The following is a 22,113-nucleotide window of genomic DNA, read 5'->3' on the forward strand; positions in this document are numbered from 1 at the left end:
AAACAGAGCTTCACAACAGAAAACACTTGCTCCTCGTAGCATATCGCGGCGGCTCCTAACTTGAAAGGGGAAAGCTGAGCTGCGTAGGAGGGGCCCCCCAAAAATTCACTGGTAGGCAGTTTTTTTGCTACAAACAACCCCTTGAAAGTTGCGCTGGAAGAGAAAACGCCTCTTTTGGTCAATAATCAACCTCGTACTTTTCTTCTGAGAACTGCTGATGCTACACTTTTCATTTTATTTTTTTTTAGCCACCAAAAAAAGAGAGAGAGAGAGCAAGATGCCGGCTAAGAAACTGGGGGAGGATTTGCGTGGGGAGCAAGGCGGGTGGCAGAGAGAGAAACCCTCTCCGGAACAAATTACAGAAGACGATCCGGGTATCCACCGCGCGCGCACCCCACTTGCCACAAAGACAGTCTTGGGATTCCCAGCAGCGATGGCGAGGTGGGAGCGCTCTGTCACACTTCGGAAATACTTTAGGATAATTTTGTGGCTAGCAATGTTCTGATGCAGAGATAACATATTTCACCTTAGAGGTAAATCAGATAAAGGATCTGTGGTTGGAAGCGGGGGTGGATTTCTAAGCCCTGAATATTTAAATTAAACAGGCTATTTAATTTAATAAGTGAAATTACCCTCCACCCCGAATTCTGTTCTAGGCTGTGTATCTTTTCTCTATCCAACCTGATCATTTAAAAATAAATAAATCTTAATTTTACTTTATATAGCTGCAGTTGCTTAATACTCCCCCTTCTAAGAAGCCACGATGTTTGGATTTATGCCATTGGGAGGCAAGCGGCATAAATATGTTTCCAGTTAACTGGACTATACTGGGGAATAAATTAATATCTCAGGGTGCCCCTCCCTCCCCTGAAAATCCTTTCTGCAACCTGGGGGTGGGCTGCTCACCGGAAAAACAAACAAACCAACCAACAGATACTACACTACATTTTGAACCAGGAGCTGAAGTTTGTAAACGAAGATTTTCTCTTCTCTGGGTAGAAAATCCAGGGGAGTTTCGTCGATCATTTCGGCAAATAGCCCAAAGATTTCGGAATGCATTGTGAAAGAAAATATAAATATATATATATTTCATGGGAAGAGAAAATTATTCAGAACTCCGGAATAACTATACTGCAAGAAAGCACCGAGAAGAACTACTCAAGTGATTTAATTGCAGGGAGAGAGGCTTGTTTGGTACAGAGTCTTGATAAAATGCAAATCTGAGACGCTTAATACGCCGAACCTCAGCTTGGTTACTTGGAAGTAAGTACCATTGGCTTTTTATGGCATTTGCTTCCCGGTAAGGGTGTTTAGGATCTCAATCCCAGAAGTGTATCGCTTCCAACCTTAGACAGAAGAAGCCTCTTTGGTCTCTTATCACTGCTTATCTTATCAAACCCCATATAACCGCTATTGACACTTCGTTTTGTATTTACTCAGCATATATACTGAGGATTTTAACCGGAATCATTATTATTGTTATTATTATTATTTACTTACTTTCCAACACTTGTCCACGAAAGCCCTTTTTCATATCAGGTTCAGCACTCCTATTATTTATGACTGTTTTAACTGGGTCAAAATGCACCAAAACTAGGTCATAAATCATAAGAAACCGTGACAAAGTAATTGAGCCACAATTAAAACTTACATTTTATTTATTTATTTTCCCAAAGAGGTTTCGGCCTATTTGAAATCTAATTCCCCTCCCCCCCTCCCCACAAAGAAAAAAAAGTTCCCCCACCTCTTTCATATCTATCTGAAAGAGTGTATAGAGGTGCATATGTGTAAAGAGATGCCTGGACAATTTGGATCCGCTTACTTTTCATTTATTAATTTAGGATCTGGTCGGTGAACAGATCAGGGAAGGGGGGAAATATACAATATCCGCAAGTCACATTCTAGAATTAAACAACCATCATGTTTTAGGTAAGAGAGTTTTATTCATAATAGAAGAAGAAGAAGAAGCTTTTGCTCCTTAACCCCCAATTCTAAAATCTAACCCTGAATTGAATAATTGCAACTGGGCATTAAGAAGGGAGAGGGAGGAGGCGCAGCAGCGTGTAGGCGAGCGCTCTGCCCCTAGCCCACTGGCAACATAAATCAAAAGTCAGCACTCTGACCTTTAGCAATGCTGGGACTCAGTGGTGGATGTAATTTTATATAACATTTGTCCCCTTGTATAACACAAGCAGTGCTTTCATTCCCCCTCCCCCTTATTTTCGGTGCATCTCCCTCCATAAAACTGAATGAATAGCTGGTTAAGAGTTGGTGAGAGGTAAAGGAAATCTAACTGCGAATGTAAAGCTTTTGGAGAGAAAAATAGGTTCAAGCGCCCTCTTTTCCTTTCCAGATCCTTGCTCAATCCAACCACAGCTCCCCGCTCCAATATTACCATTGATTATTATGGGGTATGGATGGATGCTTTTATTCCATTCTCACAGAGAGAGAAGACAGGGAAACAGCTTGAAAATTGAGCAGGGAGAGCAGGAAAACCGCCTGGTTTCTTTCTCCTGGAATGGTGAAGATCCCACCAGTCGCGCGTTAAGTGGGCCACCAGTCAACAAAATACCAGTAAGCGGCATAAATAAAATGGTAGCTGAATTGCATACTCATCGATTTGAAGGTCCAGAATGAGAGGGGGGGAGAGAAAGAAAGAAAGAAAGAAAGAAAGAAAGAAAGAAAGAAAGAAAGAAAGAAAGAAAGAAAGAAAGATGGCTTGGATCACGGTCGCGTGACGCTTCCCAAAACACACTTAAATCAGCATCAGAGGTATATAATAAACAGGACAAGCAAAAGCCTTGACTCTGTCCTCTCCTGCTTCTGTTGGGCGATTTAAATAACAACGGCCACTAAAGCATCAAGACCACAACAAAAAGCCACAACAAAGCCCAGCCACAAGAACACGCAGAAATCCAAAACCTTAGTGGGGGGGGCAAATATTCTCTGATCTGTTTGTTGCAAAGCTCTCTCTCTCGCCCCCCTTCCACAAGCCCAGGGAAACAAAGGGGGAAACGAGGCTTGCCTGGTGTCCATATACACCCTTAAGCTTTTTCTCCTGACCTTTGCCTCGCCCAGCCATAAGTCACCCACGGTAAAGGAACAATCGGCGGAAATACCTTAAAATAAAATCCATCCTCTCTTTTTTTTTAAGCGAAGCATCGCGTCCTAACAGTCCGGCGATAACCTTTCCATAAGGACCGAGCGCCGTAGCCCAAGTGGAAGCTCTCTCTCCCAGGGTGAGCGGGTGGGTTGGTAGTTTGGGGGGGGGGGAGGCGGCGGTGGCGGCGGCGGCGGCGCTGATGGTGGATAATAGAAAGCAGTTCTTGCTCTGAACAGAAACGGAAAAAACGTAATCACGGGCGAAGCCAGTCCGGGTCTCCACTCCAAATGCCACAATAATGCGCTGTATTATGTGCTCACGTGGTCATACGTCAACTTAAATCCTTTTATTTGAAATAGGGAATCACTGAAGGAACAAGGGTTGGAAGCGCAAGCCTTGTCTGTGTGTGTGTGTGTGTGTGTGTGTGTTTCTCCTCCTTTCTTTTCTGTTTCTTCTCTCACCCCTCCTTACGCTTTAGCCAAGAAGGGGGGGGCACAGATTATCTTTTATTTTTTATCCCACTCCTCCCACGAATATTTTTCTATATACGTTTCAGACGGAAGATAGGAAGAATCAACAATCCCCCCCCTCTCTCTCATGTGATTACCCATAACTTTTTGAGGCTAACCAACTGGCCTCGTTCTGAAGGAGAAACTCTCCGCTGACCCTTAGAGGGAAAAGGGCAGCTGGCTCCATCCGAGATGAACTTCTGCCACTATTTCCATAAGGAAAAGCCCTTCAGTATTAAAGGGGGGGGTAATCGCCATCCCACGGGCTCCTCTGTACTTCTATTGAATGGAGCTTGCTGAACACCCACGTTACAGCAGAGCCCTTGTAGGAACCCCAAAGACCCGTAATTACCTGACAAAAGGCCCAAGGATCCTCTGGTATAGAGATGGTGGGCTTCTATACTTGTTAACACCCTAGGAGGAGGACGACGAGGAGGAGGAAGGCGTCTGCTGGCTTTGTGGTGGATCTACATTTTGCAAACTCTGTTGGGACCTTCTCTTTCAACCTGCGCTTACGCATTTCCTATGCAAGTACTTGAGTGATGTACAAAATTATAGGGTTCTGGAACGATGAAATATTTAGCGCGGAATAATGATCTAACTGTCCGGAGAGGGAGGGTTTAAAAAAGAAAAGAAAAAAAGAAAAAGCAAGCAAGAAATGAGGGGGGGGGGAGATCTCACACAGGTCCCTGGAGTGAGCCTCAGAAATGAATTAATCTTTCATTTGCATGCAGATCTAAAAGCTCTCTTTTTCTTTCTGTTCAGTTTCCACAAGCTACATAGTGCTCTAACAAAGTGACCATGTCTTACAAGGCAAACGTCGTTTCTACCTTAAATGCACTACGGGCCCACTTTACCGATGGTGGTTCTGAATTTCTTGCCCGGTTTCCTATGTAAGATCCCTCTCAGCTGTTCCTCCAACCAACTCCAAAGCAAGTTTCACTGTATTCTATTTCTTTCATCACTTGCATTAGGGCTTGGGGCGGGGAGAGAACCCCATTTACTATGTGTGAGCAGATGAAATGTATCGTCTGCCAGCCTTCTGATCAAATTATGAGCCGTCCTCTTCCTTTGACTGCAACTTAACTTTTAAGAGGTTGGTGGATTTAACCGCACTAGTAACCTTCATCTCCTTCCACAACCGTGTTAAGTGGAAATGCGGGGATTTCTGCGCTCACACAAAAAGCTCCCCTTGTCACCCAGAAGCTCTCTAGGCTCAGAGTTTTCATAAGCTCAGAGTTCTTCTGAAAGCAACTTTCTTTCTTTCTTCCCACTGAACTCAGTGGCAGAATACCCAAAGATATATTACTTCGAAGCTACCTTTATACATTTTCCTTCCCGGAACATAGCCTTTAATGGAACCAAATCACACCGCTTGATAGGACTAGAACCTGAAGAGCTTAGGCCACAAGCAACCTTAAAAAAGAAAGTGAGGGGAGTATTCGAGGGAAACTTGTAGAATAGTCATAGACACGTCCATCACTAATAGTTCCACTGGCAAATGCTAAACTTTAAACAGGGAGCACCCTTATCCAAGAGATGGATTCCTAGGCATTTAAACTAAAGTGCCTTCAGCGCAGTCAAAAGAGGCCCTCAGAAGTTCTTCAGCAACAATGCAGCCAAAATTAATGGATAATGGAGCAGATGGGGGAGGGAGCCACAGCGAATCTTCCTGAATCTCGAGTAAAACGTTATCGACTGCTTTGAGTCAGAAGCAGAAAGATGACTTTACCGAATAGAAACTACAAAGCCATAAATCATAACTCTGGGGTGCAGATTCAACTTACACGCCTTAACGCCATCTATGAGTACATCCTTTCCCCCTTTCCTTTCCTTATTTTTAAAAAAGGAAAGGGCCCTTTGCTGTGTAAGTCTGTATTAGTTTTAACGATCAAGTTAATGTGAAATCTGCCGTTGAACTATTAACTCCGGTGCGTATTGCATGGATAGTGAATATGTGGGGGTTTTTTTCTCCTAAAGAAAAGTAACTTCTTGGTGATTTATGAGGAGCTAATTCTTCAGGCTGTGCTTTATAGGAGACAAGCTTGCTTCACTGGAGTCCTGGTAACTCTGCTTATTATTTCTCCTTTTCAAAACAAAAACCCACCAAAAAGCTGACCTGGAATTCTTTTACTTGGGTCGAACTTCAGAGATCTTGAATTTTGAGAAATACAAATGGGAATGGACAGGAAGGCAGCAGCCTCGCCACCCATTTCGCCTTCCTCGCGGAGGTTCTGCGTTGCCTTCATCTGTTACTTCGAGGACTGGGAAATCTGAACGCTTTTGGGAGAGCTAAAAACGCTACATTTCATTTTAGGGAACAGGGCTAGGCTGCCCCGCCTCTTTCTGCACACATAGCAGTGGAATGCATGCGGAAGAAAGAAGGCGCGGAGCAGAGCTGAGGTCGAGATCCAAGACACAATTACTTGGAGGGAGAGAGGGAGAGCGCTGAAATCAATGGACGTCGTTTTTCAAATGATTGGTTAGCATCCAAGTGCAACTAAGCTGTAAAGTCTCCACGAATCTGAAAGCTGCAAGGCTTAAGCATATTTACTCAGAGGTAAGTCCTATTGATTTCAGTGGGACTTTCTGCCAAGTAAATATACTGAGCAGAGAATCCTCCGAAGAAAGTGGGACTTCCCTTCCGCTATCCATGCTTAGATTAAATAAAGCGATTTGTGCTTTTTGCTTTAGATGAATTGAGTTTTGGGCTTAGTTTAAAGTCCCGTTCCGCAATACGCCTCATTTAAAACGAATGCTGATTATTAAGGTTAACCTTAAAATGTTGTGTACACGGAGAAGAAACCGAGTGAACTTCTCTGAACATTTTATGTCACGTTTATGTCTGAAAATGCAAAGCAAGGTAATCAGAACTAGGAAATGACGTTCTCATAGAGACTGTTATTATCAGAGCCTGGTGTGAGTTTTTTATGTCACTAGGTTTTGGGGGGGGTGTTGGGGTTTTTTGGGTCCCCCTTAAATAATTTTATCTTTTTCGTTTAAGTACTAGGACAGCTGCGCTGCATCACATCTATTATCTTTTAAAGTTTGTCCAAATTTCATGCATCCTTATCAGAGAAATGGGGACGAGTGCAAAATATATATATTAAGCATTGAATACTATTCTTAGAAAAGTCTAGGCTATTTCTGGGAAGATACGGTCAGGCTATATTTCAGACACTTGGAAGTGTTTTGTATTTTAAAGTAATTTGCCCTCCCCCCCCCTTCTTGGAATGTTGATAGTTTTAAATCAACATTTTGTCTTGAAATGGCTCAGGAAGGGGCACTTGCAGCGCCTTTTAGCAGGGAGAATTTCAACAAGCTGCTAAATCAACACAACAAGCCTTTGTAGGCTTGTAATTTATGCCTGCCGTTTAAAAGGTAGTAAACTAAACTAATTGTACTTCAGCCTCATATAAGCAGGTAATTCTAGCAGGAAATTCAAGCGGCTCTACAGATCTCTTGGTCTTCTAACGCTGGCTAATAAAAGGGGGGGAATCATATGGTGGCGTTTTAAGCGTTTTCATCGATTTTAAGAACTGAAAGGAGAGAAGAGTGCAAGGCACCTCTATCAGGATTAAGAGCAGTTTTCAATGAATAGATGCCACCAATGAATATATTTCGTTTGCCTTCAGCTGGGTGTAAACGAGGCCACCTAGAGAAAATTTTAAATTTCACTACAACAGCAGGTAAAGCAGATGCGATATTACTGATTCCTAGTAGTAGCTGCTAGCAGCCATAGGGAATACTCAGGTATTCTAAGTTGCAAAGGTGACTTTTGTTCTCATGTTCTAAACAATCTAAAGCCACCCGGAACAGCAAACAACAAGCAGGCTATCCTAAATGCAGAGCTGCTCTTAATCACGAACCTATCCTGAGAGAGCTGGATTTTATAAGCAAAATGCATTTTCATTAAAGACCTCACTGGCTTCTCTAGGTCTTTCCAGCCCGTGTGCAACCCTCCCTGTTCTGAATGGCTCTCAAAGAATTGCTCTTACTTAGGCTCTATGTATTTCTTTGTTTGACAAGACGTGCATTCACCGACGACGAAAGATGAATTGGCGCAGTGCAGAAAATTCCAACCGATTTAGCTATTTATCAAACCCAAAGCTCACAGTAACCTTTGTAACAAGCGCTAGCAAACCGAATCCTCTTCTCTGCAATATGAAACTATTTTAAACAATTGGACAACAGATTCCTTTCTTTTTCTTTTTCCCCCCTCTTTCCACCCACAGGGCTCTTACCTCCTCGCGTTTCCAACCACCGGGCAGAATTGTTTCCAGATTGTAGGTGTCTTTAAACCGTATTTTCCGGTGCACCGGAGTGCTGTAAATAAAGAACAAGCAATAGCTAAAAAGGAGAACTATAGGGGATGAGCATTATTTTCGAGACAAGACGTGGGTCAGCTGCTGAGTTGTTTTAGCAGATCCTCGGTGGGTATATAATCATTAAAAGGACGCTGTTGAGTTGCGTTTTTTTTTCTTTTAGAAAAAAACACACGTAAAAATATTGCCTTTTGCAATCGTGTATGAAATTGAAAGATAAGCTCCTTTCTTATGAAGACAACTATTCTCCCTGTGAATATCTTATAATTCCTCTTTTATGAAATGTAAGCTTCATATTCCTCTGGGAAGCCTTTGTTTAGCATCATTTAATCAAGTAAGGACATTAAATACAACTGGCCACGTTCATCTCTGTTTAATGGCATAAGAATGTGACTCTCTCCTTTAAATGCAAGGCACACGTCGGTCCAAACTAGGCGCACACTTGAATCTGTGGGCCTGATCTGCCGTCCCTGAACTGTCTCCCATTGGCAGCAATTGACTTAAAAATCAGACTAGGGACAATAGCAATAAAAATAGTGTTGAAACGGGGGAAACAGACGTGTGTTGTGGGTTTAAATGGCTGTTCTTTGGTCCGTTGGCAGAAAAGTAGCCTGAAGATAAGGATATTGACTTTCTCAAAGCAATAATAATTTTATTTAAATATATTTATTAATCATTTATAGTAACAATAAGATTTTCGCCCTGCTTTCCGCAATCCACTGACAGGCCTCCCCCCCCCTTTAAATGTCCCGCTGGATTCTCCTTCGCCTGGCTAGCAAAAGTGACTGCTAATAATTGCTTAGTGCTGTTTCTTGGAATAATGTCATCGAAGGCTTGAAAAAAAAAGTTTTAAATCTCATCTTGGGAGAACTTGGCATGATAGAATTTGCTTTTGGTAATTGGATCGTTTGGTAATGACTATTATAATTTTAGATTTGGTGCTAAGCAGGCATCTAGCAGGACAAAAGAAAGGAGCAGCTCTGAATCGCTTACTGGGGGTTTTATTGCACTCCCACATTAGTAAGATGCTTCGATTTCTGGAACTGCCCGTGGATTTTGCCAGACAGCTGCTTCTATACCAAGGAGTATTTAAGGGTATAATAATATTTCTTGCTCGCTCTCTATCCTACCAGTTCTCTATTCTGGGAAACTCCTTTGGTGTTTAACGTTCAAACTACTTCCTAAACAGCCCATCGCGTGGCAAACTGTAATACAATCGAAAGCAGTAGCATACAGAACCGCTTAATGTGCTTACTATTAAATCAGCATCGTGCTACTCAATAGCTTTTGGTGGTATATTTGGGGACGATTAAACTACATGTTATGATATTTTAGAGACCTCTTGGGGTGGGGGGGAGGGCTGCTCCTTTAGGCAGCTTTAAAGTTAGGAAGTAGCAATGGAGCACTTAACAAAACGCCATGAGTTGAAGGGGGGGGGGAACCTTATCACAAAACTCTGCTATTAATTGCGGTGCTTTAAACTGGGTACTAAATCGCGCTGCTTAATGATGAGTCAGAGAAATGTGTCCATGACTTCTGTTGTCGTCGTCCCCCCCACCTCGCCTCGCCTGCCTCTATTCCCTGCCTCACAATGCTTGCTGCTGCCGCCGCCGCCTCTCCGGTTTCCCTTCTTGGCCCTGCTCTGCGAGCCGGTGATTTATGAACGCCTGGCAAATTGGGGGGAAAACACACACACAAAAAAGCCAGGACTCCCGCACTGTGGCAACTTTCCACAGTGTGTGAATCAGTACTCGAACGTTATCAAATCGCCTCGCCTCGCCTCGCTTTAGGTTTAATCACCAAAAAGGCATAATGCGACCACAAGGCAGCTTCGCAACAAAGATGGAACATTTCGTAAATCTCCCCGTCGCTTAAGTCAAGGTTCCCCAATCAAAAAGGAAGGCAAGTGCAAACAATGAAAGGCAATCCAGGCACACGACCGGCCTGGGCATACTTACCGACCTCATCCCCCTTATTGCTCGCTTAAGGAGTTTAAGGAGCCTTGCAAAAGATAAACCAGGTAGGCATGCTTTTTGGGTTTTTTTGTTTGTATATATTATAAAAAAAAAGAAAGTCAAAGAGGAAGTTCCCTTTCACTTCGGAAAGAATCACTCCTACTAGTGAGAACTGACCGTCACAGATCCATTCGTGAAGATCTGCATTAATTATTTAATGTCACGTGACATCCCATCCTTTCTCTCTCTCTCACCCCCAACCCTCCCCTCCCCAACCCGGCCAGATTAAAATTTCAATACCCGAGAAGAACAGACACAACACCTTTATCTACCCTCGCAGTGCTTCTCTATTGCTTATTTAGGCCTCATCATCTCGCCGGTTTTTGACAGCTTTTCAGTTTCTGGGGAGATCATTTGGGCATTAATAACGCGGGGCTTGTCAGGCCCAGGCAGAATGAAGCGGCCGAGCCCCCGAATCAGTCATTTGAATTCGACTTTTTATTGTCAGTGGCAGCATGTTGGGGCAGCAGACATGATTTGGAACCCACGCCTTTCATCACAACAGAGACCGCCTGATAAAAAGTCCTGGCGATAGGGATGTCAGGCAGGCGAGTCGCTAAGAGAACGGCCACGGCGTGGGCCATAACCCTATTTAGTCAATATTCCCTTTGAACTGGTCGGGTGGGGTGACAATTTGATTCTTCTGAGGTCAGCAGGAGTGTTGCCACCAGGCCTGGGAGACAAAGGTGTTTCACACCTTGGCCAGTTCCAGAAAGGAAGCGAGGCAGGCGGAAACTCGACTGGATGAGATGCAATGATGACTGGCGTGCACTTTAGGCGCGGTGGGTTTAATCTAGAAGGAGCTAGTTGCACTTAGGGCCCACCGGTTTCAGGCATTAGCAGAGCAATCCTGGCCACGTCTACTCAGAAGCAAGCCCCATTGCATGCAAGGAGGGTGACTTCCAGGTAAGTGGGGTTAGGCTTGCAGGCTTAATGTCTGACCTGTCGCATCGATTTCAATGGCATCCAAGTGCAGGTACCTTAGGTTGGATTCAACCCAGATTTCAACGCGCCTAACTTACAGTTGCCTGAGCATCATATAATTAAAGCACATCCCCGCTTCCCCCAAGAATCCTTGGAACCATAATTTGTTAAAGGTGCTGGGAACTGTAGTTCTCTGGAGGGGTAAACGACAGCTTTCAGGATTCTTGAAGGGGGGTAATATGTGCTTTTAAACGGGGGGGGGGACTACTGCTTATTATTCATGAAACAGGCAAAAGCACCAATGAGCTCGAATGGGGTCAAAGTATGAAGTTAAGAGAACTTGGCAGCCTAATCCTCCTGGGCCGCAGCATGGCCAAAGGAATGAGTAAATTAAACTGCTCTGGAGGGAGCTGGCAATTAGCAGAACTGCAAAGCTAACATTTCCCTCAAAGCAGGGCAAGAACAATATCTTCACACCTACTCCTCCTTCTCAACCTAGCCAAGCCTGCGCGTCAGAGATTGTCTCTGCCCGGAGAGTAGCACTTCTGGCTTAGGTGTCCATCTGTCTCTCTTGTAATGGAAGTGTAGGGAAAAAACACTACTTTCTCTTTCTGAAACTTTCTCTTTCTGTCTGTCTTTTTTTTTTTTTTAATGTCTCTTCTCCGCATACTATAAATCACATCCAAAACCTCGCAGTTCTTGTTTATTGGTCTTCCCGGTCGGTTCACGCTGAGGTTGCCCGGTGAAATGGTGTCACCAAGATATTGATCTGTATATTTCTGTAGTGAACAAGCTAAGCAAACCGAGGGGCACTTCTCTTAAAAGGAAAGTAGGGGGGGGGAGCAGAGTTTCAAGCTAGTTCTGTGGCATCTGTTGGGCATGAAAGACTTGGACCAGGAGTGTTGGAGCTTGTAGAATCGTCTGGAGGCCTGCGGCGATCATTTCACACGCTCAAAGTTAGCAAATATGAGCCTGAAGTTTGAAGATGGGTTGTGTGTATTGGGGGCGGGCGGGGGGGAGAGAGAGAGAGACGAAACGGTCCTTCGCAATCCTCTAACCCTACACAGCACCACGTACACACACACCCTTCTGCTTACAAAATTGGGGGAAAACTAGACAGCATGAGATGGAAACCAGCCAAATCCCACCAGTCTGGGCCTTCCTCCCTTCTCGTTCCCTTACATACGCAAACCCATCTCGTCCTGTAGCTGCTGCAACCCAAAATGGCCAGTCCCTTCTCCAGGAATCCACGTGGCAATCCCTCTTCAGCATTGGATGGTGGCCATGGGTGAATCCCAAAGGCAGCAATAAAATAAAAACGCAAACAAACAAACCTGCGCCGGGCATGCCACATCTCTGAGTGGGAGGAAAAGGCAAGCAGCACAATTCTAGTCCTCCTCCCTTGCTTGTTTGTGGTTGGACACCTTATAGCTTTACGCCCGACTGTTTCAAGGACTGGCATTTGCATATACTCTGTCTGAAAAAATGAAGGCGCTTCCACCTTTAGGATCCAGAGCAGCTTTCTTTGGTAATATGCAATAAGTGTGTGTGTGTGTGTGTGTGTGTGTGTGTGTGTGTGTAAAACAGGGCAAGAGGAGCAGATTTAGGTCCACCAGCTAGAAAGAATCCTGCCTTTAAAGGTCAAGGGTTTGATGGGTCAGTCTGCTTCTCTTAAAAAAACAATTAATGGGATAGAAAATTTGTCCTTTCGGTGAACTCTCCCCATTGCCCTCGCACAAACCAGGACAATGGTCGGGTGTAGTTTTCGAACTTATTGTTACATCGATTATGGCAGCCAAGCTAAAAAAAAATCGACACCTACACATCACAGTGAAGCGCCCTGCGTTTTCAAGGGGAAAGGCATAAACAGAAAAACAACAACCCCAAAAATCAAATAAAAACATTACCTTGAATGATGGTGATCTGCCACGTGCATTTTCCAGTCTTCGTTCTGTTCTCCACCCAGAAAGTATACATTTTCATGGCACAGCCAAGCGACTGTGTCTTTCTACATGAACCCATTTTCCCCAGGAAAATCCTTCGTGTCTTCTCAGACCTTTTTCCAAGAGAATGCCTTTCAGAATCGCTGTTGAATTACAAAGAAGTATTTATTGTAGGAGGTGATTAATGATTCCTAGTAAAATTGCTATTTTCAGCGTGATTTCATTTCGGGCTCTCTCTCCCCCCCCCAATGGAGAAAGAGGGGGAGGGAAAGGGGGGTGATCCAAGCGTAAGACTACGGAAGTCAGGGAAGATCCGCAATCATACTTCAATACTAATCATTGATTTAACAGTTTTGGGACACTCCTCTTGATTTTCGAGCGTCAGTGGATTTAGCAGAAGAGAATTCTCCAGGGCAGACCAAACAAAGACTTTAGAGGTCCGTGTTAACAGGGGGGAGAGGGGGCGATATTGTTTTCCAGCCTATTCTCTTTTATTTCTTAACAACAAACAAACAAACATACGGGACAGCGCACTTCAAGGATATAGTAAATAAGAAAGGAAGTCCTTTGGGGTGGTTCAGTTCGACGCACACTTCCAGATTATTCACAGCAATGTCTACTTCTGTTTTGCACGGCAAGTGAGACCATAACTTTTCAAATGGCGGTGTCACCCTTCCCAGCCCAATGGACGAAGGATACATTTAAACTATCTGCTTATGCTTCCACGGCAGTTCTGTCTGAGCGGTCTACAGGCTTTTGGACTCAATGCGCCATTTAAGTCTCCAATATAAACCAGCATCGGATTATAGTTCTGGATATCAGAAAGGGCCCAGAACTGTATTCCACTCTCCAGAAGGAGACTGAAGAATTGCTACTGTATAAGAGTGCAACCCTAGGCACACTTACCTGGAAATAAGCCTCACTGTGCAACAGTGGGACTTGCCTCGGAGTAAACATCAATGGGGGTGTAGAGTTAAACTAGCAACTTTCACCTGTACTTATTGCATGGGTTGGTTAAGCTGTTCAGAAGACGCCCCCCCCATGAACCTCCATGTCAAGGGCATCATCTGGCTTTACCATAATGTTTTGGGTTTGCGGCTTTACGCTTCCGGTTTGTTCCCACGCCAAAGAGCGGTGGGCCATTGCAATTCGACCCTCTTCCCCCCTGTGGAAAGTTGCTGCGGCTGGAATAAACCAAGGGGTCACCACTGATGCTGCAATATGTTTAAGCATTGATAGCGTATTGTTACTATTACTGTTATTATTTCCTTCCTTCTACTGGATTAGCCCCGTTTCTCTTCACACAAGGCGGGAAAGAGCTATATTTCCCCAATGGTGTAGGCAGAGGACACATGTCACGAATGAGAATTTGGGGGGATGGAATTCTTTCTTGTTCTACACACAGTGGACTGTATCCTGTAGAAGGAGTGGCTAAGCCGAAGCGCCTCCTTAGGGAAATGGGCAGGCTGCGCAGGCCGATCCACAACTCACTTAAAACTGGGTACTTGGATGGCAGCCTATTCAGCCCATCTACAACGACACCCCCCGGCAACCTGTTTCAATGGGAATTACTCCCAACTCTCTGGTTTCCATAGGGGCTTTGGTCTATGGTCCTATGTGGAAGCCAGCGTCATAGAAAACGATGTGACTTCCTTACACATAAAGTGGTTAGGGTGTTTGGGAACGAGAAACGTTACACCTTAATAAAACTAATTCGACTATAATGCAGGTACTCGGCCTCTCCTAAGGAATGGGTTGAACAGCATGTACACATGACATCCTCGAGAGTTTTCATGTTTATGTCAATAAAGTCACATTCTAGGCAATTGCACGCTTCTCACGGTGTGTCTAGTGCCTTAAGTTTTATTTTTGTACAGAGAGGTGTGGTTTTGTTTTATTTTATTTTATTACCAGCACTGGACATTATATATACATCACACATTCACAAATGTGTACACATAGATTTCACAAACTGTACACGGACGTTTGACTATGGCAAGACACGAAGACAGAAATAGCCTTTATAGCAATATTGGTGTACTTTTCTTTTTCTTTCTTTTTTTATAAAAAAAATAACAAATGCACCGTTGGGGGAGGATAATTATCACGACTACAGCAGAGACTACACTTTTTTGTTCTTATTACACAGAAAACATACTTTCTTGGTCGGTAAGGGCTGGAGGGTGCTGGGATTTCTGGGCGTCTTCCCCACTCCAACTTCCAAAATACTTCCACGTCATAAGATGGCTTTGCTTCTGTCTGTAATTGAGAGTCCACGAATGTTCCACGAAACAAGACAAAGTCTATGATTTACACACACATGTCACAAAGTCACTTATTAACATATGTTGACACCTTAAAACATATCTACAAAGGGTCCTTCTTAGGTACAGGATCCATCCTCAACTCTTTAATGATGCTGCAGGTGGACCGTATTTCCATAAATAAATTAAAAAACGAAACATGGTGAGAATGGAAAGGTCATATTTACAGAAGGTGAACACTTTGTCCAAGGTGTTTGTTTTTGGTTTTTGGTTTAAACACACGTGCCCTGTGACTGGTTCTTGTTCTGCATTTATGCCCCTTAATATAGTCCCTATGGCAAATTAAATCAGGCAGGAGCGGGACGTGTGGTGGGTTAGGGTGTCCCTGCGTCTGTCGGGCCATCAGAGCGCTGCTGAGTTTGGGGTCGCCCTACCCCTGGGCGGTGGTGTCTGATGGTGCTGTGCTGACGCTTTGGCTTGCTGGTTAAGACTGGAGGGGTTGGAGGAGCGCATCTTGGTGTTGGGCAGCTTGTGGTCCTTCTTCCACTTCATCCTCCTGTTCTGAAACCAAATCTTGACCTGGCGCTCGGAGAGGCAGAGAGTGTGCGCGATCTCGATGCGTCGCCTCCTGGTCAGGTAGCGGTTAAAATGGAACTCCTTCTCCAGCTCCAGGACTTGCTGTCTGGTGTAGGCAGTTCGAGACCTTTTGGGCTCGCCTCCAGTGTAATTGGGGTTGACTGAGCGTACACAGGCGCGCACACACACACGCACACGCACGGACACAAAGGAGAAGAAGGCAACGGAACATTATCATTATTATATAATAACTCGACACTGGGTTTAGATTAGCCACAGAAGCGGGGAAGAAAATGGTTCACAGGCTCGTGACAATAGGAGACAATTGGGGAGCCATAAAAAATGGTGACGGGCATTTGGGTTCAAGAAAAGCTTCAAAGAGACGTGGCCCAGAGCCACAGGCAGGGCGATTAAATTTATGGGGACTATAATTACTGCCCTAACAGTTTGGCGTCTCGTAAATCTCTTGATAAAGGGCCCCGAGTACAAAAGGTTTCTCACGTGTGCGTGCGCGCTTTTTTAAAATTAGGAAATGCGCCAGCACACACACACACACGTATATGCACACAACCTCGGAGTCCAGCCTAGCCCAGCCTCCTCCACCTCGCCACGCACACACATACAAGCCATCTCGGCTCCCCTTGGAAGAAGGTGGTCAACTCACCCGTGTTAACGTGGACCTTCTTCATCCAAGGGTATACCACCGGCTCCTTGCCTTTCAGGCCGGGCAGGCTCTTGTCCGGCAAGAGCGGGCAGGCAGGGATTCCCCCGGGCGCTGTCGCCGCCGCTGCTGCTTCGCAATGGCGCTGGTGGGGCTGAGGCGGTGGCGGGACGTGGCCTTGGAGCAAGGACTGGCTCGGGGCATGGTGGCCCTTCCGCGCGGGAGTCTGTGGAGCAGGCGGTGGCGGGGGTGGCGGAGGAGGAGGCAGGGGCGGCGGAGGAGGCGGTGGCGGCGAGGCTCCGGGAGGCGGCTGCTCCTGGCCCGGAGTGGCGCTGAGGCTGCTGTAGCTATAAGGCGACTCCGGGTAGTGGTGGGGTGGCTGCGCGGGGTACAGCGCCTCGGGAGGAGGAGGCGGAGGAGGAGGCGGCGGCGCTGGCGGCTGGTATCCGGGCTCCCTGCTCGGCCGCTGGTAGTAATCGGGGAGAGGCTGGCCGGGGTGAGCCTGGTGGTGCTGCTGGCGCAGGTGCTGCTGCGGCTGAGGATGGTGGTGATGGGGTTGCTGGTGGTGGGGCTGGTTCTGGTGGTGGTGGTGGTAGCTGCTCCCGCCGCCGCCGCCGCCGCCGAGCTGCGAATATTCCTCGCAAGGAGGGAATTTGGGCTCGATGTAGTTGGAGTTTATCAAAAACGAACTCATGGTCATTAATTTGTGAAGTGCAAAAATACTAATTTTTCTCGCGTTGTCGTTTTTCTGGGCTCGAGGAGGCCCCTCCCCTCCTCCCCCTTCTTCCTTCCTTCCCTCCCTCCCTCTTTCCTTCCTTCCCTCCCTCCCTCCTCCTCCTCCTCCAACCCCCCTTGCTGCTGTTGTCAAGCGCCTGCTGCCAAAGTTTGGGCCTCCGCTCCCCCCTTCCTTTCCAATTCCCACCCCAAGAGCCTGGAACACACGCGCGCGCAAACACACACACACACACAAACCAGTGCCACCCCCACCACCTGACCGGCAGGGCCAATTGCTACGCGGTTGGCAGAGCCCGGATCAGGAAATGAAACGCTGGCGGACAAGCCCAGGACGGTCCCTGCCTGCCTGTCTTGCCTTTCTCGCGGCAGAGGCAAGGAGATGCTGGAGATTCCTTTCTGCGCGCTCCAGACAGCGGCAGTCAGAACCGAAGTCGGCGCAAGCGGCCTAACTAGAGAATTAGGCCGAGAGGAAAGCCTCCGGGCCATGCAGCTGTGGGCGAGGGGGCTGCTGCTTTGAGCGAGTTTCCCCAGTGAAAGCAGCGAGGGATCCTTGCTTGACATGCTAGGTCACCTAAGACTAACCACGCACGGTCGTTACCCCTTAAAACAGCGATGTGCTACTTAGGGTCAAGGTGGTTTAGGCAGTGATCTGGGGCAGCCCAAAAGTGTGTGTCGCGGAAGACGTCCTTGTGCGCTATCATGATGAGGGAACCAAGGGTAGTCCTTATTCCGGAATAATATATCCTCCTGAACGCAAGCTGGGAGTTTGCGCATGTGTGCTATTTCTGACCACAAGCATCAGGCCGTGAGTAGCAACAGTGTGAGCAAAGCATTGTATATGTATCTGAAACCGAACATCAAACGCAGCGTACGGTTTCGCTCTATGTATCTCCAGCCCTTACCAAGTCATGGAAAGCAAAGGAAACGCAGTGTCCTCCCGAGACATAAAAGGGCACCCGAGATCGCGTGGTTTCGGGGGCATCAATGAGTGATTGGACGGTAGCAGCGCAATCAATGAGACCAGTCGATCCTATGAAAACAGAGACCACCTAATTGCAACTAGCTATTTGTTTCTCTCTGATACCTCCCGGGGGCTTTTAAATGTTGCTCTTTTACGATAATTTAATTATTTTTAAAATCTTCCACCCCGTGGCAAATTTGGAGCTGCGGGGGCATATCATTAAATAGAGAGGCCAATATAAAAAGACTTTTTTTTTATTAAAGGTGAATAGATTTTAATCAAAACCTCCAGCAGACTAGAGAGGCAGTTAAGATCAAGAATTAAGCCCATTCACGTGCCTAAATAAATAAATAAATAAATAAAGCTATCTAGTGCCCAGGAAACAGTATTTCCCTTTGAGAAAGCGAGAAAGGGAGAGGAATTGGTTATTTAAAACAGAATACACCGTTATCTTTCACAAGTACCGTAAACATTGCAGTTGAGCGTCGTGAATAGTCTCTTCGATTTGCGTTACTATTGCTGGAAATTGATCCGTTTGCAAGACAGGGAGGAAAAGGAGGCGATGGCCTGACCTATGGGGTAATTGAAATCTGGACGTTAAACTAGCCTTTATTATAGTATATATTAATTCAACCGCTTGGTAGGTCTAGTGACCCACCTTCGTTTTTAATATTTGAGTCTTTAGGGACACACCCATTTAATATAATATTAATATTAGTTTAAAAAAATAAGAATTTGGAACTTGATAAAATGCTGCTCTGCCCTCTTCTCAAAGAACCAGTTTAGTTTTAAGAAAAGGGTCCATATAATAGGAGTTTTCATTCTCATCGTGATTATTTCACTCGAAGTGTGGACTGATGACTTTTTCGGTTGTATCAACCGCTCATAGCGCTCATGTGGATGACGATTGCATCTAGATTAACCAGCTACAATTCTTTGTGTATAAATGTGTGTCAGTGCGCTCAATAGGTCCCGTTTTTATGCTCTCGTTGAATTTCCCTTCCTCTTCTCTGTGCGTCTCCCTTAAACTGCTGAAACCTCGTTCCACGATAACAACAATAGTAGTAGTAGTAGTAGTAGTAGTAGCAGTAGTAATAAAGCGCTGGTTTCCAGATACTATCGGAAATACCTCCGTCCTGGAAATGGCAAGAGCCCTCCCCACCCCCACCCCACCTTGTACATCTCCAGTGGATATTCTATGTATGCAAAGCTTTCTCGAATGCACCATACACTGTGGAAGCAAATAGATGCCACTGGCGAGTGCCAGGCCGTAAAACACTCGCAGACAATGCGGAGGTCAAATAGCAGGATCCAACACTTGGCTTTTTAACGCTGATTGCGCGCCTGTGACATTTGTAGGAATGACAACCGGATCCAGTCCCGTTTTATGGTTTCACGGAATAGTAGACCGGGATGCAAAGCTGCCCCTTTGGGGAGGTCTTTTGCCACCAACAAACAGCAACAATTAAGCCCATGGTTGGTGTTAAACGGCTAAAGCAAAGGCGCAGGGTTTTGTTTCGCTTTTCCCTCCCCCTTTTCTCGCACACGCTGAAATGGACGGTGCGATTCTGGCACAGAAACACTGCATGATGCACCTCTGACATAAACACTATCAATTTCCCTTGAGATAAAGCGGTGCCCTTGCATCTGAGGGCGATAGTAAATACCAGAAAACCACCAGGCGTCAAAACCGCAGGTTTTCCCCCCAAAACAAAACAAAAAAGAAAAGAAACCACAACAAAACAAGGAAAGCAGGTACCTTCTCTCTCTTTTTGTCTGCTGATTATTACCTTCGGAGAACGTCCCAGGGGCTGTTTAATATTAGCTCTCCTGATTGTATCTCAGAGCCTGGTCTGTTTCCCCCTGGTCAGCTTTCCACTGGGTGTCTCCTTTGCTCAGTTGCAACAAGCAATGAATACGATTCTAGAGCTGGGGCTGTAAATCTCCAAGGTGACCTAAGCTGCTCAGCTGCGGGAGCAGCCAGGGTTTCTCTCCCCCCCCCCCCACCTCCATGGGATTCTATCAGGCTGCAGAGATGGGCCTGTTCCTCGTCTTTGCGGTTTACATATCATAAACAAGAGCCCAGCCAAGACCACCAAGTTGTTATCTCATATGCGGCGGTTTCCACGTTCAGCCTCCCCTCCCGCTCCCTCCAGAGATTTATGGCTCCGCGGAGCAAATCCCGGAACGAACCTACACCGAACCCTGAACCCTGGCCTCCTGAAACTGCTTCAGAGCATCGCCTATCTTTTTTTTTAAACCACACACATTTCAGTGAGGGGGATTTCAGCACCAAGACCTCATCATCATCGCAGATCAGGGGAGGCTGAAGTTTAGCAGCTAACCAGTGAAGAATGTGGAAGATTGACCGAAATGAAAGTTGATGGCAAGATAAATCCGAGGTTCCCAAGAAACAGGAGCCGGTCTCAGAACTGGAGCAAACCAAGTAAATGGATAAGCGGAGAGTGCCAACCCCGACTAGCAAGTTCAGAGTGTAAATATAGATGTGTGTGCGCGCGCATCGCAATCTTAGGTTGCGCTTTTATAGATAATCTATGCAATTAAACTTTCCAACTTGCCCACGCGCCTGGGAGGGAGAGAGGGAGCGAGAAAGCAATAGAGACGCGGGCGGGGGGGGAGGCGGGGTGGCGGTGGAGAGCGACACCCGGCAGCCTGGCTTGAATTTGATTCGAGGCATTTTGAATATATTTAACCCAGCTTTCACTCTTGAATGCAAGCCTGCCCCAAGTTTCAAAGTGACCGAAAAGTGACACCGGGCGCATTTTGTTTCTTATTAATCTTACACATTGACAGTCTTTGTTAAATAACAAGGCGTGCCCTTCACAAAGCGACATTTTCATATTTGTTAGACGCGCTGACCTGAAGTTCACCTCGGCCTTGGACTTAGGGTTTTTTTTTTTCTTCCCCTTCCGAGGTCTTTAAGAGCGTCTTAAAAAAAATAGCAAGGGGCAGAGAGAAACTCTGGGCAGGTCACTTATTCGCAAATGGGGAAGGAATCTTAAGGCGGCCGTGCGAGAAAACATGTAAACGTTGTGATAACGCAGCGGCTGCGTTTATCCTAAACTTCCTTTGCATCAGCAAAAGGTCCTCCCAGGGAACTGGATGGTGTGATGGAGTTCCTATGGAGTTCATTCTTGGGACAAGAGGTTGGGATGTTCTCCTTCCCCACCATTCCGAAATATTGGTGATTTTATTTATAAGGATCTAACTCGTGTGTGTACGTGTGTGTGTATTTAGCAACTGGACTTTGAGGTCCTGGTCGTCCAGGACCGTAAATAAGCACAATTCTAAAGAAGGGGAAGATGGGGCGATTGGCATCTACATTTTAGGCTGAGAAGGCTAATCTTTTCAAAGGTCATGTTACGCACCAAGTACCAGTGTCTGTGCTGCGCTAGAGGTAGGACTCCGATCAAAGCAACAAAAGCCCACTGTGTCGTTTTTATTTTTACCTTTTTAAAAAGATGAATGAATGAATAGAAAACGACTTTAGAAGGCAATACTTCTTCCAGATGCACTTTGAAGCCCTTCTGGAAATATTCTGTATTTGAAAAAACTTGTCCCCACTCCCACCCCCCGCCCAAAATTCCACCTTAAATGGAAGCAAAATAAATTGGCACTAGGAGTCCTTGGGAAAGAAAGCCAGGTTTCGCTTTGCTGCTTTCCACAGAGATCTTATTCTCTCTTTTTTTTCTCCCTCTATTTTTTTTAGTCAAGTTTTTCAGGACAGGCGGAGTCAAAGAAGTGTTGTCTTCGAAACAGTCTCCCTGGTCTTCTGTACATAAAAGGGACGTTTAGGCAAACATTCCGCCTTGCAATGTTCATGCTTCCTATAATTAAATTTCCAAATAGGCAATGCAGTATTTCAAGGGCAAAACCGAAATAGGAGAGGCGTGTTTTTAACAGTGTGTTGTGAATAGCATCCCCCTCCACCTTACAATGGTAATTTCAGTGCAAAAGCACATATAGGAGACTCGGGGGGACGGGGGACGCTGCAAGATAATTTTCAAGAGAAGGTCGCTGATGAAAAACCAAAATACATTGCAAGTATATTTCCTGGAAGCCCAATGTCCTCGCCT

The 22,113-nt window shown here is 45.7% G+C and overlaps 2 protein-coding genes and 1 long non-coding RNA gene across 6 annotated transcripts in view; 1 reads left to right on the forward strand and 2 right to left on the reverse strand.

Annotated features, from left to right (window-relative positions):
- HOXA3 (homeobox A3) overlaps positions 1-22,113 on the reverse strand; it is a 52,031-nt gene that overhangs the window by 10,685 nt on the left and 19,233 nt on the right. Inside the window, exons 1-2 of one of the 4 annotated variants that reach the window (XM_053410454.1) lie at positions 9,896-10,080; positions 7,857-7,938 (exon numbers count right to left, since the gene is read on the reverse strand). The exons of 1 other annotated variant lie outside the window; for it this stretch is intronic. The gene's annotated coding sequence lies outside the window, so the exon portion shown is untranslated. Of the gene's footprint in view, positions 1-3,119; positions 3,332-3,964; positions 4,084-7,856; positions 7,939-9,895; positions 10,081-22,113 lie in introns of those variants that run through there. 2 more of the 4 variants (XM_053410455.1, XM_053410457.1) reach the window with 2 other exon arrangements.
- Positions 4,105-8,078, forward strand: LOC128424389 (uncharacterized). Its single transcript, XR_008333004.1, has 2 exons — positions 4,105-6,172; positions 7,848-8,078. It is a non-coding gene; the product is annotated as an uncharacterized LOC128424389 (long non-coding RNA).
- HOXA4 (homeobox A4) lies at positions 14,667-17,119 on the reverse strand. Its single transcript, XM_053410465.1, has 2 exons — positions 16,324-17,119; positions 14,667-15,820 (listed from the first exon to the last, which is right to left on the reverse strand). Exons 1-2 carry the CDS (start codon positions 17,018-17,020, stop codon positions 15,486-15,488), a joined length of 1,032 nt encoding a protein of 343 aa, XP_053266440.1. The 5' UTR covers positions 17,021-17,119; the 3' UTR covers positions 14,667-15,485.

The sequence above is a fragment of the Podarcis raffonei genome, chromosome 12 (assembly GCF_027172205.1).
Source record: "Podarcis raffonei isolate rPodRaf1 chromosome 12, rPodRaf1.pri, whole genome shotgun sequence".
Classification (NCBI taxonomy): Eukaryota; Metazoa; Chordata; class Lepidosauria; order Squamata; family Lacertidae; genus Podarcis; species Podarcis raffonei.

What these genes read in the sequence shown, in the direction of transcription:
- HOXA4 (XM_053410465.1), bottom strand. Translation starts at nt 17,020, where the DNA reads ATGACCATGAGTTCGTTTTTGATAAACTCCAACTACATCGAGCCCAAA. An exon ending in GAAGGTCCACGTTAACACGG is followed by an intron (nt 15,821 to 16,323) that starts GTGAGTTGACCA and finishes GTGTACGCTCAG; the next exon opens with TCAACCCCAATTACACTGGA.